The sequence below is a fragment of the Anopheles coluzzii genome, chromosome 2, assembly GCF_943734685.1.
Source record: "Anopheles coluzzii chromosome 2, AcolN3, whole genome shotgun sequence".
NCBI classification, from domain to species: Eukaryota; Metazoa; Arthropoda; class Insecta; order Diptera; family Culicidae; genus Anopheles; species Anopheles coluzzii.
In genome coordinates this window covers 46,896,081-46,914,659 of record NC_064670.1, presented here as the reverse complement: position 1 = coordinate 46,914,659, position 18,579 = coordinate 46,896,081, and the positions used below count along the sequence as shown (strand labels likewise).

The 18,579-nt window shown below is 43.8% G+C and overlaps 2 protein-coding genes and 1 long non-coding RNA gene across 3 annotated transcripts; 2 read left to right on the top strand and 1 right to left on the bottom strand.

Moving 5' to 3' along the window:
- Positions 1 to 5,339: 5,339 nt before the first annotated feature.
- LOC125906626 (uncharacterized) lies at positions 5,340 to 6,720 on the top strand. The gene is made up of 2 exons (XR_007451988.1): positions 5,340 to 5,898; positions 5,974 to 6,720. It is a non-coding gene; the product is annotated as an uncharacterized LOC125906626 (long non-coding RNA).
- An 8,869-nt stretch (positions 6,721 to 15,589) lies between these two features.
- LOC120952585 (electron transfer flavoprotein subunit alpha, mitochondrial) lies at positions 15,590 to 17,428 on the top strand. Its single transcript, XM_040371984.2, has 2 exons — positions 15,590 to 15,779; positions 16,064 to 17,428. Exons 1-2 carry the CDS (start codon positions 15,735 to 15,737, stop codon positions 17,015 to 17,017), a joined length of 999 nt encoding a protein of 332 aa, XP_040227918.1. The 5' UTR covers positions 15,590 to 15,734; the 3' UTR covers positions 17,018 to 17,428.
- On the bottom strand, positions 17,194 to 18,558 carry LOC120952586 (putative inner dynein arm light chain, axonemal). Its single transcript, XM_040371985.2, has one exon. It carries the CDS (start codon positions 18,340 to 18,342, stop codon positions 17,398 to 17,400), a length of 945 nt encoding a protein of 314 aa, XP_040227919.2. The 5' UTR covers positions 18,343 to 18,558; the 3' UTR covers positions 17,194 to 17,397.
- Between the last annotated feature and the right edge of the window lie 21 nt (positions 18,559 to 18,579).

Below are 18,579 nucleotides of genomic sequence, written 5' to 3'. Positions count from 1 at the left end.
CGACTTTTGCGATTGTCGCAAAAACTTATGCGACTTTTGCGATTGTCGCAAAAACTTTTGCGATTGTCGCAAAAACTTTTGCGATTGTCGCAAAAACTTTTGCGATTGTCGCAAAAACTTTTGCGATTGTCGCAAAAACTTTTGCGACTTTTGCGATTGTCGCAAAAACTTATGCGACTTTTGCGATTGTCGCAAAAACTTTTGCGACTTTTGCGATTGTCGCAAAAACTTTTGCGATTGTCGCAAAAACTTTTGCGACTTTTGCGATTGTCGCAAAAACTTTTGCGACTTTTGCGATTGTCGCAAAAACTTCTGCGACTTTTGCGATTGTCGCAAACACTTTTGCGACTTTTGCGATTTTCGCAAAAACTTCTGCGACTTTTGCGACTTTTGGGATTGTCGCAAAAACTTTTGCGACTTTTGCGATTTTCGCAAAAATTTCTGCGACTTTTGCGACTTTTGCGATTGTCGCAAAAACTTTTGCGACTTTTGCGATTGTCGCAAAAACTTCTGCGACTTTTGCGATTGTCGCAAATACTTCTGCGACTTTTGCGATTGTCGCAAAAACTAATGCGACTTTTGCGATTGTCGCAAAAACTTTTGCGACTTTTGCGATAGTCGCAAAAACTTTTGCGACTTTTGCGATTGTCGCAAAAACTTTTGCGACTTTTGCGATTGTCGCAAAAACTTTTGCGACTTTTGCGATTGTCGCAAACACTTTTGCGACTTTTGCGATTGTCGCAAAAACTTCTGCGACTTTTGCGATTGTCGCAAAAACTTTTGCGACTTTTGCGATTGTCGCAAAAACTTTTGCGACTTTTGCGATTGTCGCAAAAACTTTTGCGATTGTCGCAAAAACTTATGCGACTTTTGCGATTGTCGCAAAAACTTTTGCGACTTTTGCGATTGTCGCAAAAACTTCTGCGACTTTTGCGATTGTCGCAAAAACTTTTGCTACTTTTGCGATTGTCGCAAAAACTAATGCGACTTTTGCGATTGTCGCAAAAACTTTTGCGATTGTCGCAAAAACTTCTGCGACTTTTGCAATTGTCGCAAAAACTTTTGCTACTTTTGCGATTGTCGCAAAAACTTATGCGACTTTTGCGATTGTCGCAAAAACTTTTGCGACTTTTGCGATTGTCGTAAAAAATTTTGCGATTGTCGCAAAAACTTTTGCTACTTTTGCGATTGTCGCAAAAACTTATGCGACTTTTGCGATTGTCGCAAAAACTTTTGCGACTTTTGCGATTGTCGCAAAAACTTTTGCGATTGTCGCAAAAACTTATGCGACTTTTGCGATTGTCGCAAAAACTTCTGCGACTTTTGCGATTGTCGCAAAAACTTATGCTACTTTTGCGATTGTCGCAAAAACTTATGCGACTTTTGCGATTGTCGCAAAAACTTTTGCGACTTTTGCGATTGTCGCAAAAACTTCTGCGACTTTTGCGATTGTCGCAAAAACTTTTGCTACTTTTGCGATTGTCGCAAAAACTTATGCGACTTTTGCGATTGTCGCAAAAACTTTTGCGACTTTTGCGATTGTCGCAAAAACTTTTTCGATTGTCGCAAAAACTTTTGCGACTTTTGCGATTGTCGCAAAAACTTTTGCGACTTTTGCGATTGTCGCAAAAACTTATGCGACTTTTGCGATTGTCGCAAAAACTTTTGCGATTGTCGCAAAAACTTTTGCGATTGTCGCAAAAACTTTTGCGACTTTTGCGATTGTCGCAAAAACTTATGCGACTTTTGCGATTGTCGCAAAAACTTTTGCGACTTTTGCGATTGTCGCAAAAACTTTTGCGATTGTCGCAAAAACTTATGCGACTTTTGCGATTGTCGCAAAAACTTTTGCGACTTTTGCGACTTTTGCGATTGTCGCAAAAACTTCTGCGACTTTTGCGATTGTCGCAAAAACTTTTGCGACTTTTGCGATTTTCGCAAAAACTTCTGCGACTTTTGCGACTTTTGCGATTGTCGCAAAAACTTTTGCGACTTTTGCGATTGTCGCAAAAACTTCTGCGACTTTTGCGATTGTCGCAAAAACTTTTGCGACTTTTGCGATTGTCACAAAAACTTATGCGACTTTTGCGATTGTCGCAAAAACTTTTGCGACTTTTGCGATTGTCGCAAAAACTTTTTCGATTGTCGCAAAAACTTTTGCGACTTTTGCGATTGTCGCAAAAACTTTTGCGACTTTTGCGATTGTCGCAAAAACTTTTGCGATTGTCGCAAAAACTTTTGCGGCTTTTGCGATTGTCGCAAAAACTTATGCGACTTTTGCGATTGTCGCAAAAATTTTGCGACTTTTGCGATTGTCGCAAAAACTTATGCGACTTTTGCGATTGTCGCAAAAACTTTTGCGACTTTTGCGATTGTCGCAAAAACTTTTGCGACTTTTGCGATTGTCGCAAAAACTTATGCGACTTTTGCGATTGTCGCAAAAACTTCTGCGACTTTTGCGATTGTCGCAAAAACTTTTGCGACTTTTGCGATTGTCGTAAAAACTTTTGCGACTTTTGCGATTGTCACAAAAACTTTTGCGACTTTTGCGATTGTCGCAAAAACTTTTGCGACTTTTGCGATTGTCGCAAAAACTTTTGCGATTGTCGCAAAAACTTATGCGACTTTTGCGATTGTCGCAAAAACTTTTGCGACTTTTGCGACTTTTGCGATTGTCGCAAAAACTTTTGCGACTTTTGCGATTGTCGCAAAAACTTTTGCGACTTTTGCGATTTTCGCAAAAACTTCTGCGACTTTTGCGACTTTTGCGATTGTCGCAAAAACTTTTGCGACTTTTGCGATTGTCGCAAAAACTTCTGCGACTTTTGCGATTGTCGCAAAAACTTCTGCGACTTTTGCAATTGTCGCAAAAACTTTTGCTACTTTTGCGATTGTCGCAAAAACTTATGCGACTTTTGCGATTGTCGCAAAAACTTTTGCGACTTTTGCGATTGTCGCAAAAACTTTTGCGATTGTCGCAAAAACTTATGCGACTTTTGCGATTGTCGCAAAAACTTTTGCGACTTTTGCGATTGTCGCAAAAACTTATGCGACTTTTGTGATTGTCGCAAAAACTTTTGCGACTTTTGCGATTGTCGAAAAAACTTTTGCGATTGTCGCAAAAACTTATGCGACTTTTGCGATTGTCGCAAAAACTTCTGCGACTTTTGCGATTGTCGCAAAAACTTTTGCGACTTTTGCGATTGTCGCAAAAACTTTTGCGACTTTTGCGATTGTCGCAAAAACTTATTCGATTGTCGCAAAAACTTATGCGACTTTTGCGATTGTCGCAAAAACTTCTGCGACTTTTGCGATTGTCGCAAAAACTTTTGCGACTTTTGCGATTGTCGCAAAAACTTATTCGATTGTCGCAAAAACTTATGCGACTTTTGCGATTGTCGCAAAAACTTCTGCGACTTTTGCGATTGTCGCAAAAACTTTTGCGACTTTTGCGATTGTCGCAAAAACTTATGCGACTTTTGCGATTATCGCAAAAACTTTTGCGACTTTTGCGATTGTCGCAAAAACTTTTGCGACTTTTGCGATTGTCGCAAAAACTTTTGCGACTTTTGCGATTGTCGCAAAAACTTTTGCGACTTTTGCGATTGTCGCAAAAACTTATGCGACTTTTGCGATTGTCGCAAAAACTTTTGCGACTTTTGCGATTGTCGCAAAAACTTTTGCGACTTTTGCGATAGTCGCAAAAACTTATGCGACTTTTGCGATTGTCGCAAAAACTTTTGCGACTTTTGCGATTGTCGCAAAAACTTTTGCGACTTTTGCGATTGTCGCAAAAACTTTTGCGATTGTCGCAAAAACTTTTGCGATTGTCGCAAAAACTTCTGCGACTTTTGCGATTGTCGCAAAAACTTTTGCGACTTTTGCGACTTTTGCGATTGTCGCAAAAACTTTTGCGACTTTTGCGATTGTCGCAAAAACTTTTGCGACTTTTGCGATTTTCGCAAAAACTTCTGCGACTTTTGCGACTTTTGCGATTGTCGCAAAAACTTTTGCGACTTTTGCGATTGTCGCAAAAACTTCTGCGACTTTTGCGATTGTCGCAAAAACTTCTGCGACTTTTGCGACTTTTGCGATTGTCGCAAAAACTTTTGCGACTTTTGCGATTGTCACAAAAACTTTTGCGACTTTTGCGATTGTCGCAAAAACTTTTGCGACTTTTGCGATTGTCGCAAAAACTTCTGCGACTTTTGCGATTGTCGCAAAAACTTCTGCGACTTTTGCGACTTTTGCGATTGTCGCAAAAACTTTTGCGACTTTTGCGATTGTCGCAAAAACTTTTGCGACTTTTGCGATTGTCGCAAAAACTTTTGCGATTGTCGCAAAAACTTTTGCGACTTTTGCGATTGTCACAAAAACTTCTGCGACTTTTGCGATTGTCGCAAAAACTTTTGCGACTTTTGCGATTGTCGCAAAAACTTCTGCGACTTTTGCGATTGTCGCAAAAACTTTTGCGACTTTTGCGATTGTCGCAAAAACTTCTGCGATTGTCGCAAAAACTTTTGCGACTTTTGCGATTGTCGCAAAAACTTTTGCAACTGCTGCGATTGTCGCAAAAGCTTCTGCGACTTTTGCTATTGTCGCAAAAACTTTTGCGACTTTTGCGATTGTCGCAAAAACTTCTGCGACTCTTGCGATTGTCGCAAAAACTTCTGCAACTTTTGCGATTGTCGCAAAAACTTTTGCGACTTTTGCGATTGTCGCAAAAACTTTTGCGACTTTTGCGATTGTCGCAAAAACTTTTGCGACTTTTGCGATTGTCGCAAAAACTTATGCGACTTTTGCGATTGTCGCAAAAACTTTTGCGATTGTCGCAAAAACTTATGCGACTTTTGCGATTGTCGCAAAAACTTTTGCGACTTTTGCGACTTTTGCGATTGTCGCAAAAACTTTTGCGACTTTTGCGATTGTCGCAAAAACTTTTTCGATTGTCGCAAAAACTTTTGCGACTTTTGCGATTGTCGCAAAAACTTTTGCGACTTTTGCGATTTTGCTCGCAAGTGTAGAACGGGGGTAGCGAGAGACAGGGTGTACAGGCGATTTCTGCCAAGAGGGAATCCGCAGTGTTGCGTTTTCTTCGCGCCAACTTTGCCTGTATTTTCAATGAGCCAAGCGATTTTACCACCTCCTACACGCATTGTATCCTACAGCACGCTTGACGCGGCAACGTTCACCACATACACACACACATCTCCACACTCAGGGTACGACATCTTCCCTGTTGCTGTTCTGGACTCAGACAAAATTTGTGTTTCTACACTTATTGTTGAAAAAAGTAGTAGCTCCTAAGATCTGAATTTACAAACAAATAACAAAATGTTATGTTCTGCTAATGATATTGCACTAAATTTAATTGCACTACATTAAGTTTTTACATATCTTTCGTAAAAGTTCGTCAGAGTATGAAAATGTCGATACAATTTGTCATGAATAACTTAAATTTTAAGATTTTCGCGCATAAAATTATGACGCGCGCTGTGTGTGTGCGGCGGCGTAATTCGCTACTCGTATAGCCGTCTCGCTTCTTCTTGTGTGTGCTTTACCGTTGCTCACCGCTTCAAGAACATTGCTGCTCACACACACGTCAGTCTGTGGCAAACAATTGGAGGGGTAGGATGTGTCGGTTTGCTCCAGAAATCGTGTGTGATTTTGGTGTTCTGGATTTGGTTCCATCGCTGTTTGTTTTGGTGAATTTGAAAAGGTAAGAATCATCAACCGATGTAAAAGTGTGAGAGTAAGATGATGCTGATGGTGACTGATGCTTTTCTTTGTTTCTTTTCCTGCTTTCATCCACTGATGGCGTCGAGCATCGCCGAGGATGTGATCGAATGCGGAATATTCTATACGAGGAGCTTCATTCCGGATTTTGTTTGCAATAAGGTAAGTTATGATAACACACAAAGCATACCAAAAAAGAGTGAGTAATCTTATTCTTAACTTTCATTTCTTCAACAGCGCTGAACTCATCCTCCAGCTTACAACGAACGGTCAACGGATGAGGAAGGAGAGGAGGGACGGCAAAGGTACACGCACAAACGTGCACACCTCAGCCTTGTCGGAGAACGAGAACACGGGAGGGGGAGACCGGCAACGTAGGTTCTATACGTTCTTCATTTACGCTCCCTCGTGCGTTCGTGCGTGCGTGCACGCGCACGTCTGTGTTTGTGTATGTGTGTGCATGCCTGCGTGCGTGGCTGTGTGTGTTTTTGCCGCTTCGCTTAACGAGATCCTACGGGATCACCTTGTGAAAAAACACCAAGAGAGGGGGAGGGGTAGGTGTATGTGTATGTGTGTGTATGTGTGCTTGCATGCGTACGTGGTTGTGAGTGTGTTTTTTGCTGTTTCGCGATCTCCTACGGAATCAAAAGGGGGTGGGGGGGGAACACGAGGGGGGGAGGAGTGAGGTGTGTGTTTGTGTGCTAGCCTGCATGCGTGCGTGGCTTTGTCTGTGTGTGTTTTTGCGTTCGCGTTCTCCTACGGGATCACCTTGCGAAAAACACCATGGGGAGGAGAAGGTGTGTGTGTGTTTTCTCTTTGTCGTTTCGCACTCTCCCGTGGGTCTCCTTGTGTGCGTTAGTTTTTTTGTTTTTCAAGAAGAAAAAAAAATACTTCGAAAAATACCAGTGGGGAGGGTGTGTGTATGAATGAAAGAATGTGCTTAGAAAAAGAAAGTAGAAAATAAAAAAAATATTGAACAACGGATTCGTAAGTGTGTTTGAACTCATTGCTATCCGAAAAAAAGCGAGGGGGGGCTCTTGAAATGTAGTACACATGTATGCAACATGTATCGTGTCGCCGCGACGGTGTATCTCGCTCAATCCGTTCCCAACCGACATTATCGCGCGACATTTTAAAATTTTGTATGAGAAAAAACGGGCTCAAAACGTTCTCAAATCGTGCTCATTAGCAGCACTAAAGAGCACGTCTCTGCAACGGTGCGACAGCGTGTATCATACATCTAGTTTCTGTATACTACATTATTGTTCAATTTCTTTCATTCTCTCCATTCTCCCTACAAAGACTCTTACTCTCTTTTGTCCATTCTGCACATGCTTACGCTCTTTATTTTACCTTCTTACTCGCACATACATATTTACATACTCACACAATTCACACTGCCTAAAACCGGTGCGGGATACACACGTACCCGTCTTGCCTGCCTTCTCTCCTCGTTCTTTCTTTCCTCCAGCTTTGCCTTCGTCGAATGGTGTGTACGCGTCCTGCTTGCTTCCCTCTTGCTGCTCCCACGTGCTGCACTAGCGAGGTGGATGTTCGTCCCTACCTTCCTGCCACTTCTCCTCTACCAGGCGCTAGCACGTTGGAGGATCGAATCGTTCCTGCCTTCTTTCCTCTCCTGTTCTGTTTTCGGCACTCCTAGGGATAGAAGGAAATATTAACTATTTTGCCAACAGCTGTTCAATTTAACGTCAAGCACAATACTTACCAACCAATTGAATATTGCTTCTGTTGTGGTCCGTGCTCACTTCCGTTCGTGCGTGTGTTACGATTTCTTTAAAAAAAAACGAAATTGATTTTATATCACAATTATCAATACAATTCAGTTTGATGAAGATTGATATAACCCTTTATTAAAAACTGTACTTACCAAATAGTTTTTCCGTACTGGTTTCACGAGAGAAAAAACGGACACACACCGACGCGTCCTACCGCTTGCAAACTTGATTTCACACTACCACATTTTCATGTGAACGCGAAGCAGCGCCTTCCTCGTGTGGCTATACAGGTATTCCCCGATATACGCCATACTCGATATACACGATTTCGCTATACGCTTTTTTCTAAATTTGACGGTTCTTTGAACAAGAAATACTAATTTTAGAAATCGAATGTCAAATGCAAAATAAATTCCCTTTTGGTTGAATATTAAAAACCATTTCAAATGGTATAACATTGAAAAATTCAGTTGAAATTAGATCAAATAACTAATTTAGTGGCTAAAACCTACCACTTCATACAAAGTTATACGGATATTAGTTATAATTTGACTGAAAACCTCGAAATTCGACTTTCGCTATTGAATATTCGAGATACGCTATTGCCTCCGGTACGCATTGATAGCGTATATCGGGGAGTACCTGTACAATGATACAAAGAGCGGGCGAGAGGATAACGCTTGCGTGAACGATTGGTGTAGCAAGCGAATTTGGACAAGTCCCAGAAAAGCGAGACGCAAGAGTTTCTCTCCAACGATGGAAAGGGATGAGCTAAATGAAACATGCGAATCGTTGATGCGACACAGCCAAGTCGTAAGCAAATACAGACCAACACCCAGAAGAGCGAGGCAGAATGAAAAATTTTGTGAATGTTAGAATGAGAAAAATGATAGATACACATAAAAATCGCGCGATAATGCTGGTTGGGATTAAGCCTGAAAAGTGCTTCTATCGGATCGTCTAATCGGGCGCCATTTAATCAATCCGTTAGCGAAAAGTCGCATGGATTTTGGTACCGGGGAAGTTACTGGAGCTGCATGTTTTAAAAAGAAATCAAAACTTTAAATCATCGATGAAAACAATAAAAATGGAATTGAACTCATGTCGACCATGGTGCAAACATTACACCATTACCATTTGACCACTACTAGTTCATGAACATGAATCGTTATCTATCAGTTTTAAGCCCTTCAAATATAGCACAATGAACAAAGAGATGTGTAAAAGTTCATCGATGCGTGTGAGAGAGTAGAGCTGATGAATAGAAAGAGATGGCATGAGTTTATGTTCATTATCCCCGAAAAATTTCGCTTGGGGAGTCCAGAACAGCAACAGGGAAGATGTCGTACCCTGAGTGTGGAGATGTGTGTGTGTATGTGGTGAACGTTGCCGCGACAAGCGTGCTTTAGGATACAATGCGTGTAGGAGGGGGTAAAATCACTTGGCTCATTGAAAATACAGGCAAAGTTGGCGCGAAGAAAACGCAACACTGCGGATTGTATGGAAAATGTTGCGCGTTCAATCCGATTGCCATGCGATTGTCCTGGGGGTTGTCGCAAAAAGTTCTGCGATTGTCGCAAAAAGTTCTGCGATTGTCGCAAACACTTCTGCGATTGTCGCAAAAAGTTCTGCGATTGTCGCAAAAAGTCCTGCGATTGTCGCAAACACTTCTGCGATTGTCGCAAACACTTCTGCGATTGTCGCAAAGAGTTCTGCGATTGTCGCAAACACTTCTGCGATTGTCGCAAACACTTCTGCGATTGTCGCAAACACTTCTGCGATTGTCGCAAAAAGTTCTGCGATTGTCGCAAAAAGTTCTGCGATTGTCGCAAACATTTCTGCGATTGTCGCAAAAAGTTCTGCGATTGTCGCAAACACTTCTGCGATTGTCGCAAACACTTCTGCGATTGTCGCAAAAAGTTCTGCGATTGTCGCAAAAAGTCCTGCGATTGTCGCAAACATTCCTGCGATTGTCGCAAACACTTCTGCGATTGTCGCAAAAAGTTCTGCGATTGTCGCAAACACTTCTGCGATTGTCGCAAAATCTTCTGCGATTGTCGCAAACACTTCTGCGATTGTCGCAAACACTTCTGCGATTGTCGCAAACACTTCTGCGATTGTCGCAAAAAGTTCTGCGATTGTCGCAAACATTTCTGCGATTGTCGCAAACATTTCTGCGATTGTCGCAAAAAGTTCTGCGATTGTCGCAAAAAGTTCTGCGATTGTCGCAAACACTTCTGCGATTGTCGCAAAAAGTTCTGCAATTGTCGCAAAATCTTCTGCGATTGTCGCAAAATCTTCTGCGATTGTCGCAAAAAGTTCTGCGATTGTCGCAAACACTTCTGCGATTGTCGCAAAAAGTTCTGCGATTGTCGCAAAAAGTTCTGCGATTGTCGCAAAAAGTTCTGCGATTGTCGCAAAAAGTCCTGCGATTGTCGCAAACATTCCTGCGATTGTCGCAAACACTTCTGCGATTGTCGCAAACACTTCTGCGATTGTCGCAAAAAGTTCTGCAATTGTCGCAAAATCTTCTGCGATTGTCGCAAAATCTTCTGCGATTGTCGCAAAAAGTTCTGCGATTGTCGCAAACACTTCTGCGATTGTCGCAAAAAGTTCTGCGATTGTCGCAAAAAGTTCTGCGATTGTCCCAAAAAGTTCTGCGATTGTCGCAAAAAGTCCTGCGATTGTCGCAAACACTTCTGCGATTGTCGCAAAATCTTATGCGATTGTCGCAAACACTTCTGCGATTGTCGCAAACACTTCTGCGATTGTCGCAAACACTTCTGCGATTGTCGCAAAAAGTTCTGCGATTGTCGCAAAAAGTTCTGCGATTGTCGCAAACACTTTTGCGATTGTCGCAAACACTTCTGCGATTGTCGCAAAAAGTTCTACGATTGTCGCAAACACTTCTGCGATTGTCGCAAAAAGTTCTGCGATTGTCGCAAACACTTCTGCGATTGTCGCAAACATTCCTGCGATTGTCCCAAACACTTCTACGATTGTCGCAAAAGTTCTGCGATTGTCGCAAACACTTCTGCGATTATCGCAAACACTTCTGCGATTGTCGCAAACATTTCTGCGATTGTCACAAACACTTCTACGATTGTCGCAAAAAGTTCTGCGATTGTCGCAAAAACTTCTGCGATTGTCGCAAAAAGTTCTGCGATTGTCGCAAACACTTCTGCGATTGTCGCAAAAAGTTCTGCGACTGTCGCAAACATTCCTGCGATTGTCGCAAACATTCCTGCGATTGTCGCAAAGAGTTCTGCGATTGTCGCAAACACTTCTGCGATTGTCGCAAACACTTCTGCGATTGTCGCAAACATTTCTGCGATTGTCACAAACACTTCTACGATTGTCGCAAAAAGTTCTGCGGTTGTCGCAAACACTTCTGCGATTGTCGCAAAAAGTTCTGCGATTGTCGCAAACACTTCTGCGATTGTCGCAAACACTTCTGCGATTGTCGCAAACATTTCTGCGATTGTCACAAACACTTCTACGATTTTCGCAAAAAGTTCTGCGATTGTCGCAAAAAGTCCTGCGATTGTCGCAAACATTCCTGCGATTGTCGCAAACACTTCTGCGATTGTCGCAAAAAGTTCTGCGATTGTCGCAAACACTTCTGCGATTGTCGCAAACACTTCTGCGATTGTCGCAAAGAGTTCTGCGATTGTCGCAAACACTTCTGCGATTGTCGCAAACACTTCTGCGATTGTCGCAAACACTTCTGCGATTGTCGCAAAAAGTTCTGCGATTGTTGCAAAAAGTCCTGCGATTGTCGCAAAAAGTCCTGCGATTGTCGCAAACATTCCTGCGATTGTCGCAAACACTTCTGCGATTGTCGCAAAAACTTCTGCGATTGTCGCAAAAAGTTCTGCGATTGTCCCAAACACTTCTGCGATTGTCGCAAAAAATTCTGCGATTGTCGCAAACATTCCTGCGATTGTCCCAAACATTTCTGCGATTGTCGCAAAAAGTTCTGCGATTGTCGCAAACATTCCTGCGATTGTCGCAAACACTTCTGCGATTGTCGCAAAAAGTTCTGCGATTGTCACAAAATGTTCTGCGATTGTCGCAAAAAGTTCTGCGATTGTCGCAAAAAGTTCTGCGATTGTCGCAAAAAGTTCTGCGGTTGTCGCAAACACTTCTGCGATTGTCGCAAACACTTCTGCGACTGTGGCAAACACTTCTGCGACTGTCGCAAAATGTTTTGCGATTGTCGCAAACATTCCTGCGATTGTCGCAAAAAGTTCTGCGATTATCGCAAACACTTCTGCGATTGTCGCAAAAAGTTCTGTGATTGTCGCAAAAAGTTCTGCGATTGTCGCAAACACTTCTGCGATTGTCGCAAAAAGTTCTGCGTTTGTCGCAAACATTCCTGCGATTGTCGCAAAAAGTTCTGCGATTGTCGCAAAAAGTTCTGCGGTTGTCGCAAACACTTCTGCGATTGTCGCAAACACTTCTGCGACTGTGGCAAACACTTCTGCGACTGTCGCAAAATGTTCTGCGATTGTCGCAAACACTTCTGCGATTGTCGCAAAAAGTTCTGCGATTATCGCAAACACTTCTGCGATTGTCGCAAAGAGTTCTGCGATTGTCGCAAAAAGTTTTGCGATTGTCGCAAAAACTTCTGCGATTGTCGCAAACACTTCTGCGATTGTCGCAAAAAGTTCTGCGATTGTCGCAAAAAGTTCTGCAAATTGCAGAACTTTCCCAAATGTCAGTAAATGACCACTAAAAGGGTTCTTAATGACTAAAGCATTGAACCTAAACGGAATATAAAATAAAACTTCGTTAGCAGACGGCAAACGACTCATACATTCTAAAAATAGCATAAAAGCTGGTGGCGCCATATGTTGGCGGGATATCGAAGCTTCCCTCGATTGGAGCGCTTTCTCCTTCCCTCTGCCCGACATGCAATTGACAGCGATTTGCGAGGGCACGCGAGGGCTCGCACGCTATACAAGTTCACCGCCCCAGAGCCCTCGCATTAACACTAGAACCGCCGGACTTTTCAACCATACTAAAACCGCCATATAGGACAATTTTGTCCCATTCGTTATGTGTACATATTTAGACATGTTTATTATATCCTAAGGGTTTCAAGTGCCAAAACAATTAATAAACTTCATAATTAGGTATAATAAATCTTTATAAGGGACACTCCAACGAACCAGTGCTACTAAAAAAATTGCGCTAGAGTGTACGGTAGAATGCTTTTATAGACTAGCCGATTGAATATAGCGAAAACATAAGCTCGTAGTAAGCAAGAGTAAAAGCACGTATGTAGTTGAATACTTTGGCGCACTTTTATTGTTCTATTCGTATTGACATGCCTTGTCATGAAAACGCGTACACGCCAGTGCTGCCAGACTTACAGAAGTACACCCGTCACTCGTTGACAGCAGGGATGCCAGCCATCACAATTAATTTTGCTTAATGGACAAAAATGTCCCATATGGCGGTTTTAGGTTGAAAATGATTTTTTTTAATTACCATATGAGATACAGGCGGTCCCCGAGATACACGGTACCTCTTATACGCGGATTCAGAGATACGCGGTTTTCAAAATTTGACAGTTCTTGGAGCAAATTGTACTGATTTGACACATCCATTGTGAAATACCAAATAATTTCCGTGTTGATCGAATGTAAAATGCCATTTAAAAAGGTTTAAAACTGTTCAATTCATTAGAAACATATCAAATAATTAATTTGGTTGCTAAAACCACCCCCTACTTGCAAAATTGCACGAAAATTAGTGATATTTTGGCTGGAAATCACGAGATTCGACTTACGCGGAAATTCGAGATACGCGGTATTTTGCGGCCGTTTTCGGTCCCCAATAACCGTGTATCTCGGGGACCGCCTGTACAATTTTTTTTTATAGGTGCTGTTTGAAATTAAATTTACTTCACACTTTATGAATTTGATCGCGCCAGTTTATCGACGGATAAAAACATTTATTGTCGTTTATTTATACTTAATTCCACAACTTCACAATTCCGCTTCGTTCGTTTTTGGGTTCTTGCTTTCTTGGCGTCTTTCCTCGGTCTCATCCTTCCTCGCTCTCTTCTGTCAATTCTCTGTAGTTCATATTCACGGCAAGATTGGATCGTTGCAAGGTTGGATCGTTTTCAAAATTACCGTTGACACGACATTCGTGTTATGACGTTCGTTACAGGTGCATTCAAAAGATCGTTAAAAACAAATAAAAGTCAGAAATTTTCAATGAGTTGTCACGATGGCAAGCGGAATAACACACCTTTCTCGAATGCGATGGGACAAAAAAGTCCCATCGGCGGTTCTAGTGTTAAAGAGCTTACGAGCCTTGGTTTTTTTCACCCCTAGTTTTAGCAGTTATAATTATAGCACCCCGAGAACAGGTATAACAGTGCAAATTGTAGCATACTAAACACCTGAATTTTGACATTTTAGTTTTCAAAAATCCACAAAAATTTAAATAGTGATCTTTTCGACAAATACTACCGCAAAAAAAATCCATGAATAAAAATCAAAGTTTATTTAAAAAAATCATAAGATTTCGAGCAGATGATATCATTCGCAACCCTCGCAATGTTTGACGGGTGTACTGTTTTTTGGTTTCGCATTGAAGTTATGCATCGCTAGAACTAGAACGGCGATACGATTGTTTAAATACGAAACTCCTATGTGAATCACCAGAACTGACGCAAGTGAGATTTGAGTAATGGTCGGTGGTGTTGAAAACCACGTATCTGACCACACGACCATTCACATAGAGTTTTGCTCGAAAAGTTAGAAGGGTATGTACCCAAACAACCAAAATTGTTTAAGCAGCCAATTTTGGCAAGCCAAAGATCGCTTCTTGAATCCGCTTTTTTGCTGTAGAACAGTATCATAATTCCAAGTGGTCATTCTAAATAGTGCCTAAGCAGCTTCCTTATGCAAGGGCGTCGGGAATAATTTTTCTTTGTGTTTTATTTTCAAGCAAAACGTCATCATTGAAAATGAATCATTAAATGGCTATAAAGTTCCACCAAGTTCAGTTCACGTTCTTTAAAAGCCTTAACTTCCTTTTTATGAGGCGAAAGAACTCCGCAGGAGCCAAAGCCTCTCTAAACTATACTAACAACAACAATTAACGTTCCTTTGTCAACCCTGCAGATAGTACCTATCAGCCGCAAAGTTCCAAAGAGTACCGTGTGCTTGTTAAAAAGCTTTATGGTTCTACCAAGTACCGTTTCATCTCTTACCCTAGCGCACCAGATTATGCTTAAACGACTGAAAAATCATATATCCATAGAAAAAAACGAAAGCTCTATCCATAGCTGCATTGGTTTTTTACTCAATAGATGGCGCATTACAACTCATCATTATATTGCTGTCCTTTTCTTGCAATGTATTTCGACAAGTTTCATCTCTAATGATCTAATCTAATGACCAATATAGCCTTCTAACTTTCCGAGCAAAAATCTATATGAAAGGTCGTGTGGTCAGATACTTGGGTATCAACACCAACGACCATTACTCTAATCTCACTTGCTTCAGTACTGGTGGTTTCGGTTGGAGTTTATTATTTAAACAATCGCATCGCCGTTCTAGTTCTAGCGATGCATAACTTCAATGCGAAACCATACAACAGTACAGAGGAAAAGAGAAAGCTCTCCAAGCGAAGAAGCTTCTACTGGTTGGGTATCCCACAAACAGATGGCGCCACCAGCTTTTTGCTATTTTTAGAATGCATGAGTCGTTTGCGGGTCGTTTGCAACTGCTAAACGAAGTCTTTCTATATTCCGTTTAGGTAGAGAACTTGAGTCGTTCAGAACCCTTTTAGTAGTCGTTTAGTGGATTTATGGCAATTATAATGGTTGTTTGATTAATTGACTTCAAAACATTATGATACTTGTTCGAAAATAAGAAAATACGATAAATTACACGAATACATTGATATGTAACCGCCGATATCCAGATTCTTTTCTTAATTTTAATCTTTTTGTCGATAGCACAACAATTGGTGCTAGCACAACAATTGGGTGTACTCTATGTCTATTTGAACGGTACTGTACGGATAGCGCCAATCGGCTTGACGGCTGGCCACGACCGAAACACAACTGTCAAACACATCGCTGTCGCGCAAAACGTTACTTGGGCATTGAACCGACGTCAATTGACAACAATCCCATTTGCTAAATTCGCCACTCGATACTTCTTTGATTCCTATTTTCTTTCGCTCGCGTTCATTAAGGCTTCTATTGGTTTCCAAGTGAGAGTGCTCAACACAATGTTTGCCCGGTGCTCCTCATCCCTCGTACGACCTTCGGCGCAGGTAAGCAGACGAAAGAGCGTTTACGAAAAGGGGCGAAGGTGAATTTTGCATAACATTGCGCGATCAACATGTTCCGCGTCACCTCACCTCCCCTCGCCCATCGACCGATGATAACGAGAGATAACGCACGGCTGTGCGGCTGCCGTCCTCCGGAACAAGACGGAGACGGACCGACTGGAAGTTTCCAACCTTTGTACTCTCTCTCAATTGAAATTAATTATATAATTCGCACTATTCTGCGCGCATCGGCCAAAATCGTAAACGGTATCAATTGTTTTCGGCAGGGTTTTCGGCGCTTCCAGAGCACGCTGGTGCTGGCAGAACACAACAATGAGACGCTGAACCCGATCACGGCCAACGCGGTCACGGCGGCAAAGAAACTGGGCGGTGATGTGACCGTCCTCGTCGCTGGCACCAAGGTCGGCCCGGTTTCGGAAGCCGCCGCCAAGCTGGACGGCGTCAAGAAGGTGCTGGTGGCCGAGGGCGACGCGTACAAGGGTCTGCTGGCGGAGTCGCTCACCCCGCTCATCCTGGCCACGCAGGAGCAGCTCAAGTTTACGCACATCGTCGCCGGGGCAACGGCTTTCGGTAAGGCGGTGCTGCCCCGCATCGCCGCCAAGCTGGACGTGTCGCCTGTGTCGGACATTATCGGCGTCCAGTCGGCCGATACGTTCGTGCGCACTATCTACGCCGGCAACGCGATCCAGACGGTCAAGTCGAAGGATCCGGTGAAGGTGATCACGGTGCGCGGCACCAACTTTGAGCCGACCGGTGCTGCCGGCAGTGCGGCCGCCATCGAGAAAGCGCCCGAGGGCGATTTTGCGAGCAAAACGACCGAGTTCGTCAGTCAGGAGCTGACCAAGTCGGACCGACCGTCGCTCACGGCGGCGAAGATCATCGTGTCCGGCGGGCGGGGCATGAAGTCGGGCGACAACTTCAAGATGCTGTACGATCTGGCAGACAAGTGGGGTGCCGCGGTCGGAGCGTCCCGTGCCGCCGTCGATGCTGGCTACGTACCGAACGATCTGCAGATCGGCCAGACGGGCAAGATTGTGGCGCCCGAGGTGTACGTGGCCATCGGCATCTCCGGTGCGATCCAGCACCTGGCGGGCATGAAGGACTCGAAGACGATCGTGGCCATCAACAAGGATCCGGAAGCGCCAATCTTCCAGGTGGCTGACTACGGGCTCGTTGCCGACCTGTTCAAGGTGGTGCCAGAGATTAACGAAAAGTGCTAACGCACACACTAAACACACAAACACACGAATGCCTTGTTGAGGGAGACAAGGCAACACTCTCGTTGCGTTTTCAATCACCTCTCGAAGGGGGCTGTCGCTCTCGAATTGCTGACCCCCTGTACTAAGCAACAGTGTCCTGTTGGGTGGATTTTGTAAAGTGTGTTGTATTAGTTATAGGCGCAAAAATTTAGCTACAGTATATCAACATATGAAGGCTTAGAGGCAGAACTATCCGTTTTCATTGGTCCACACGGCGCGTGCAGCAAGTAATGGGGTTTCCGGGTTTTTACTTCTTCGGTGCAATAATTCCTTCCAGTTGGGCCTGCGGAGAAGAGATTGTGTTGTAAGAAACAAACAAAAAAAGACAGGACAACCGATCGTCAATAAATATATCCGTTTTCATAAAACAAATGCAAATGTATCGAGTCGCATACCTTAAGCTGTGCGTTGGTTTTCTTAAGGAAGGCAATCTCCTCCGAGTGTTTCTTCTCCTCGGACGCGCGCAGCTCCGCGTTCCTTCGCTCGGCCTGGTCCGCCTTGATCTTCATGTCGCTGATCGAGTTGAGCAGCATCTCCTTCTCGTGCTCCACCTGCTGGATCTGCTCCTGCAGCTTCTCCTTGCCCTCCTGGGCCTGCAGCGCCTTCCGGATGCCGAACGAAACCGAGCTACAGTACAGCGTCTCGTACGCCTCGAGCGACATTGCAATCTCGTCCCGCACGCGCAACAGCAGCAGGCCCCGCTCGGTACAGTTGATCGTGACCTGGCGGATCAGCTCGTCGAAGCACTGGGTGTAGAGCTCGCGCCTCACCGGACAGATGCCCGTCTCGCGGGCCTGCGTTTGCTGCAGGCGGGTGTCCAGCATCTCCTGCAGGTTGATCACGTCCTGGCGGGTTGCGGGCGTGCTCGACACGGTTTGCGTCCACAGCTGCCCATCCTCTTCCCACGTTTTCGGCGGTAGGATGCAGTTCAGTATCTCCTCCGTCTCCCGCGGGCTGTCGACGACGACGGCACCACCCGACCCGGGACGGCCGGTCTGTTCCTTCGATGGGGCCACATCGCCCGCCGGTTCGCGCTTTTCCACATGTTTCACCACCAGCACCGGGTTGTTGTAGCGCACCAGCGTGGTTTGCAGCTCCAAATTGCGATCGGCCATGGTTGTGTTGGTAGTGGGAAGCGACGACAGTAACGGGTCCAGTCGATGTCCACCGTAAGGCACGCACGCAAGGGCGGTAAGGTGCGTTGCGAAAGTTTTTTCACACAAATTAAGGGCAACTTTCGGATTCCTATGCCAGTGAAGGATTGTGCAGCGACCAAACAGTCCCATTCACAAACCATGGCAACCAGGCATGCAGTGGAAAACGGCGAGAAGCAGCAGGTTGCTAGGATTGCAACCAAAATCAACAACTTCAACAAGTTGTACCAGATTCATGCTTGAACGTACACGCAAACGGTTGTTTCAAATGCATCACGTGAACAGAACAGCACGTTTTAATGTCCGTTGCTTTAATGGTCATTGATGTGTTTCGAGGGCACATTTTCTAAAAATCATCCCCTATAAACG

Excerpts from the sequence above, each read along its gene's own strand:
- LOC120952585 (XM_040371984.2), top strand. The coding sequence starts at position 15,735 with ATGTTTGCCCGGTGCTCCTCATCCCTCGTACGACCTTCGGCGCAG. Across the intron at positions 15,780-16,063 it reads TCGTACGACCTTCGGCGCAG|GGTTTTCGGCGCTTCCAGAG; the intron begins GTAAGCAGACGA and ends TGTTTTCGGCAG.
- LOC120952586 (XM_040371985.2), bottom strand. The coding sequence starts at position 18,342 with ATGGGACTGTTTGGTCGCTGCACAATCCTTCACTGGCATAGGAATCCG.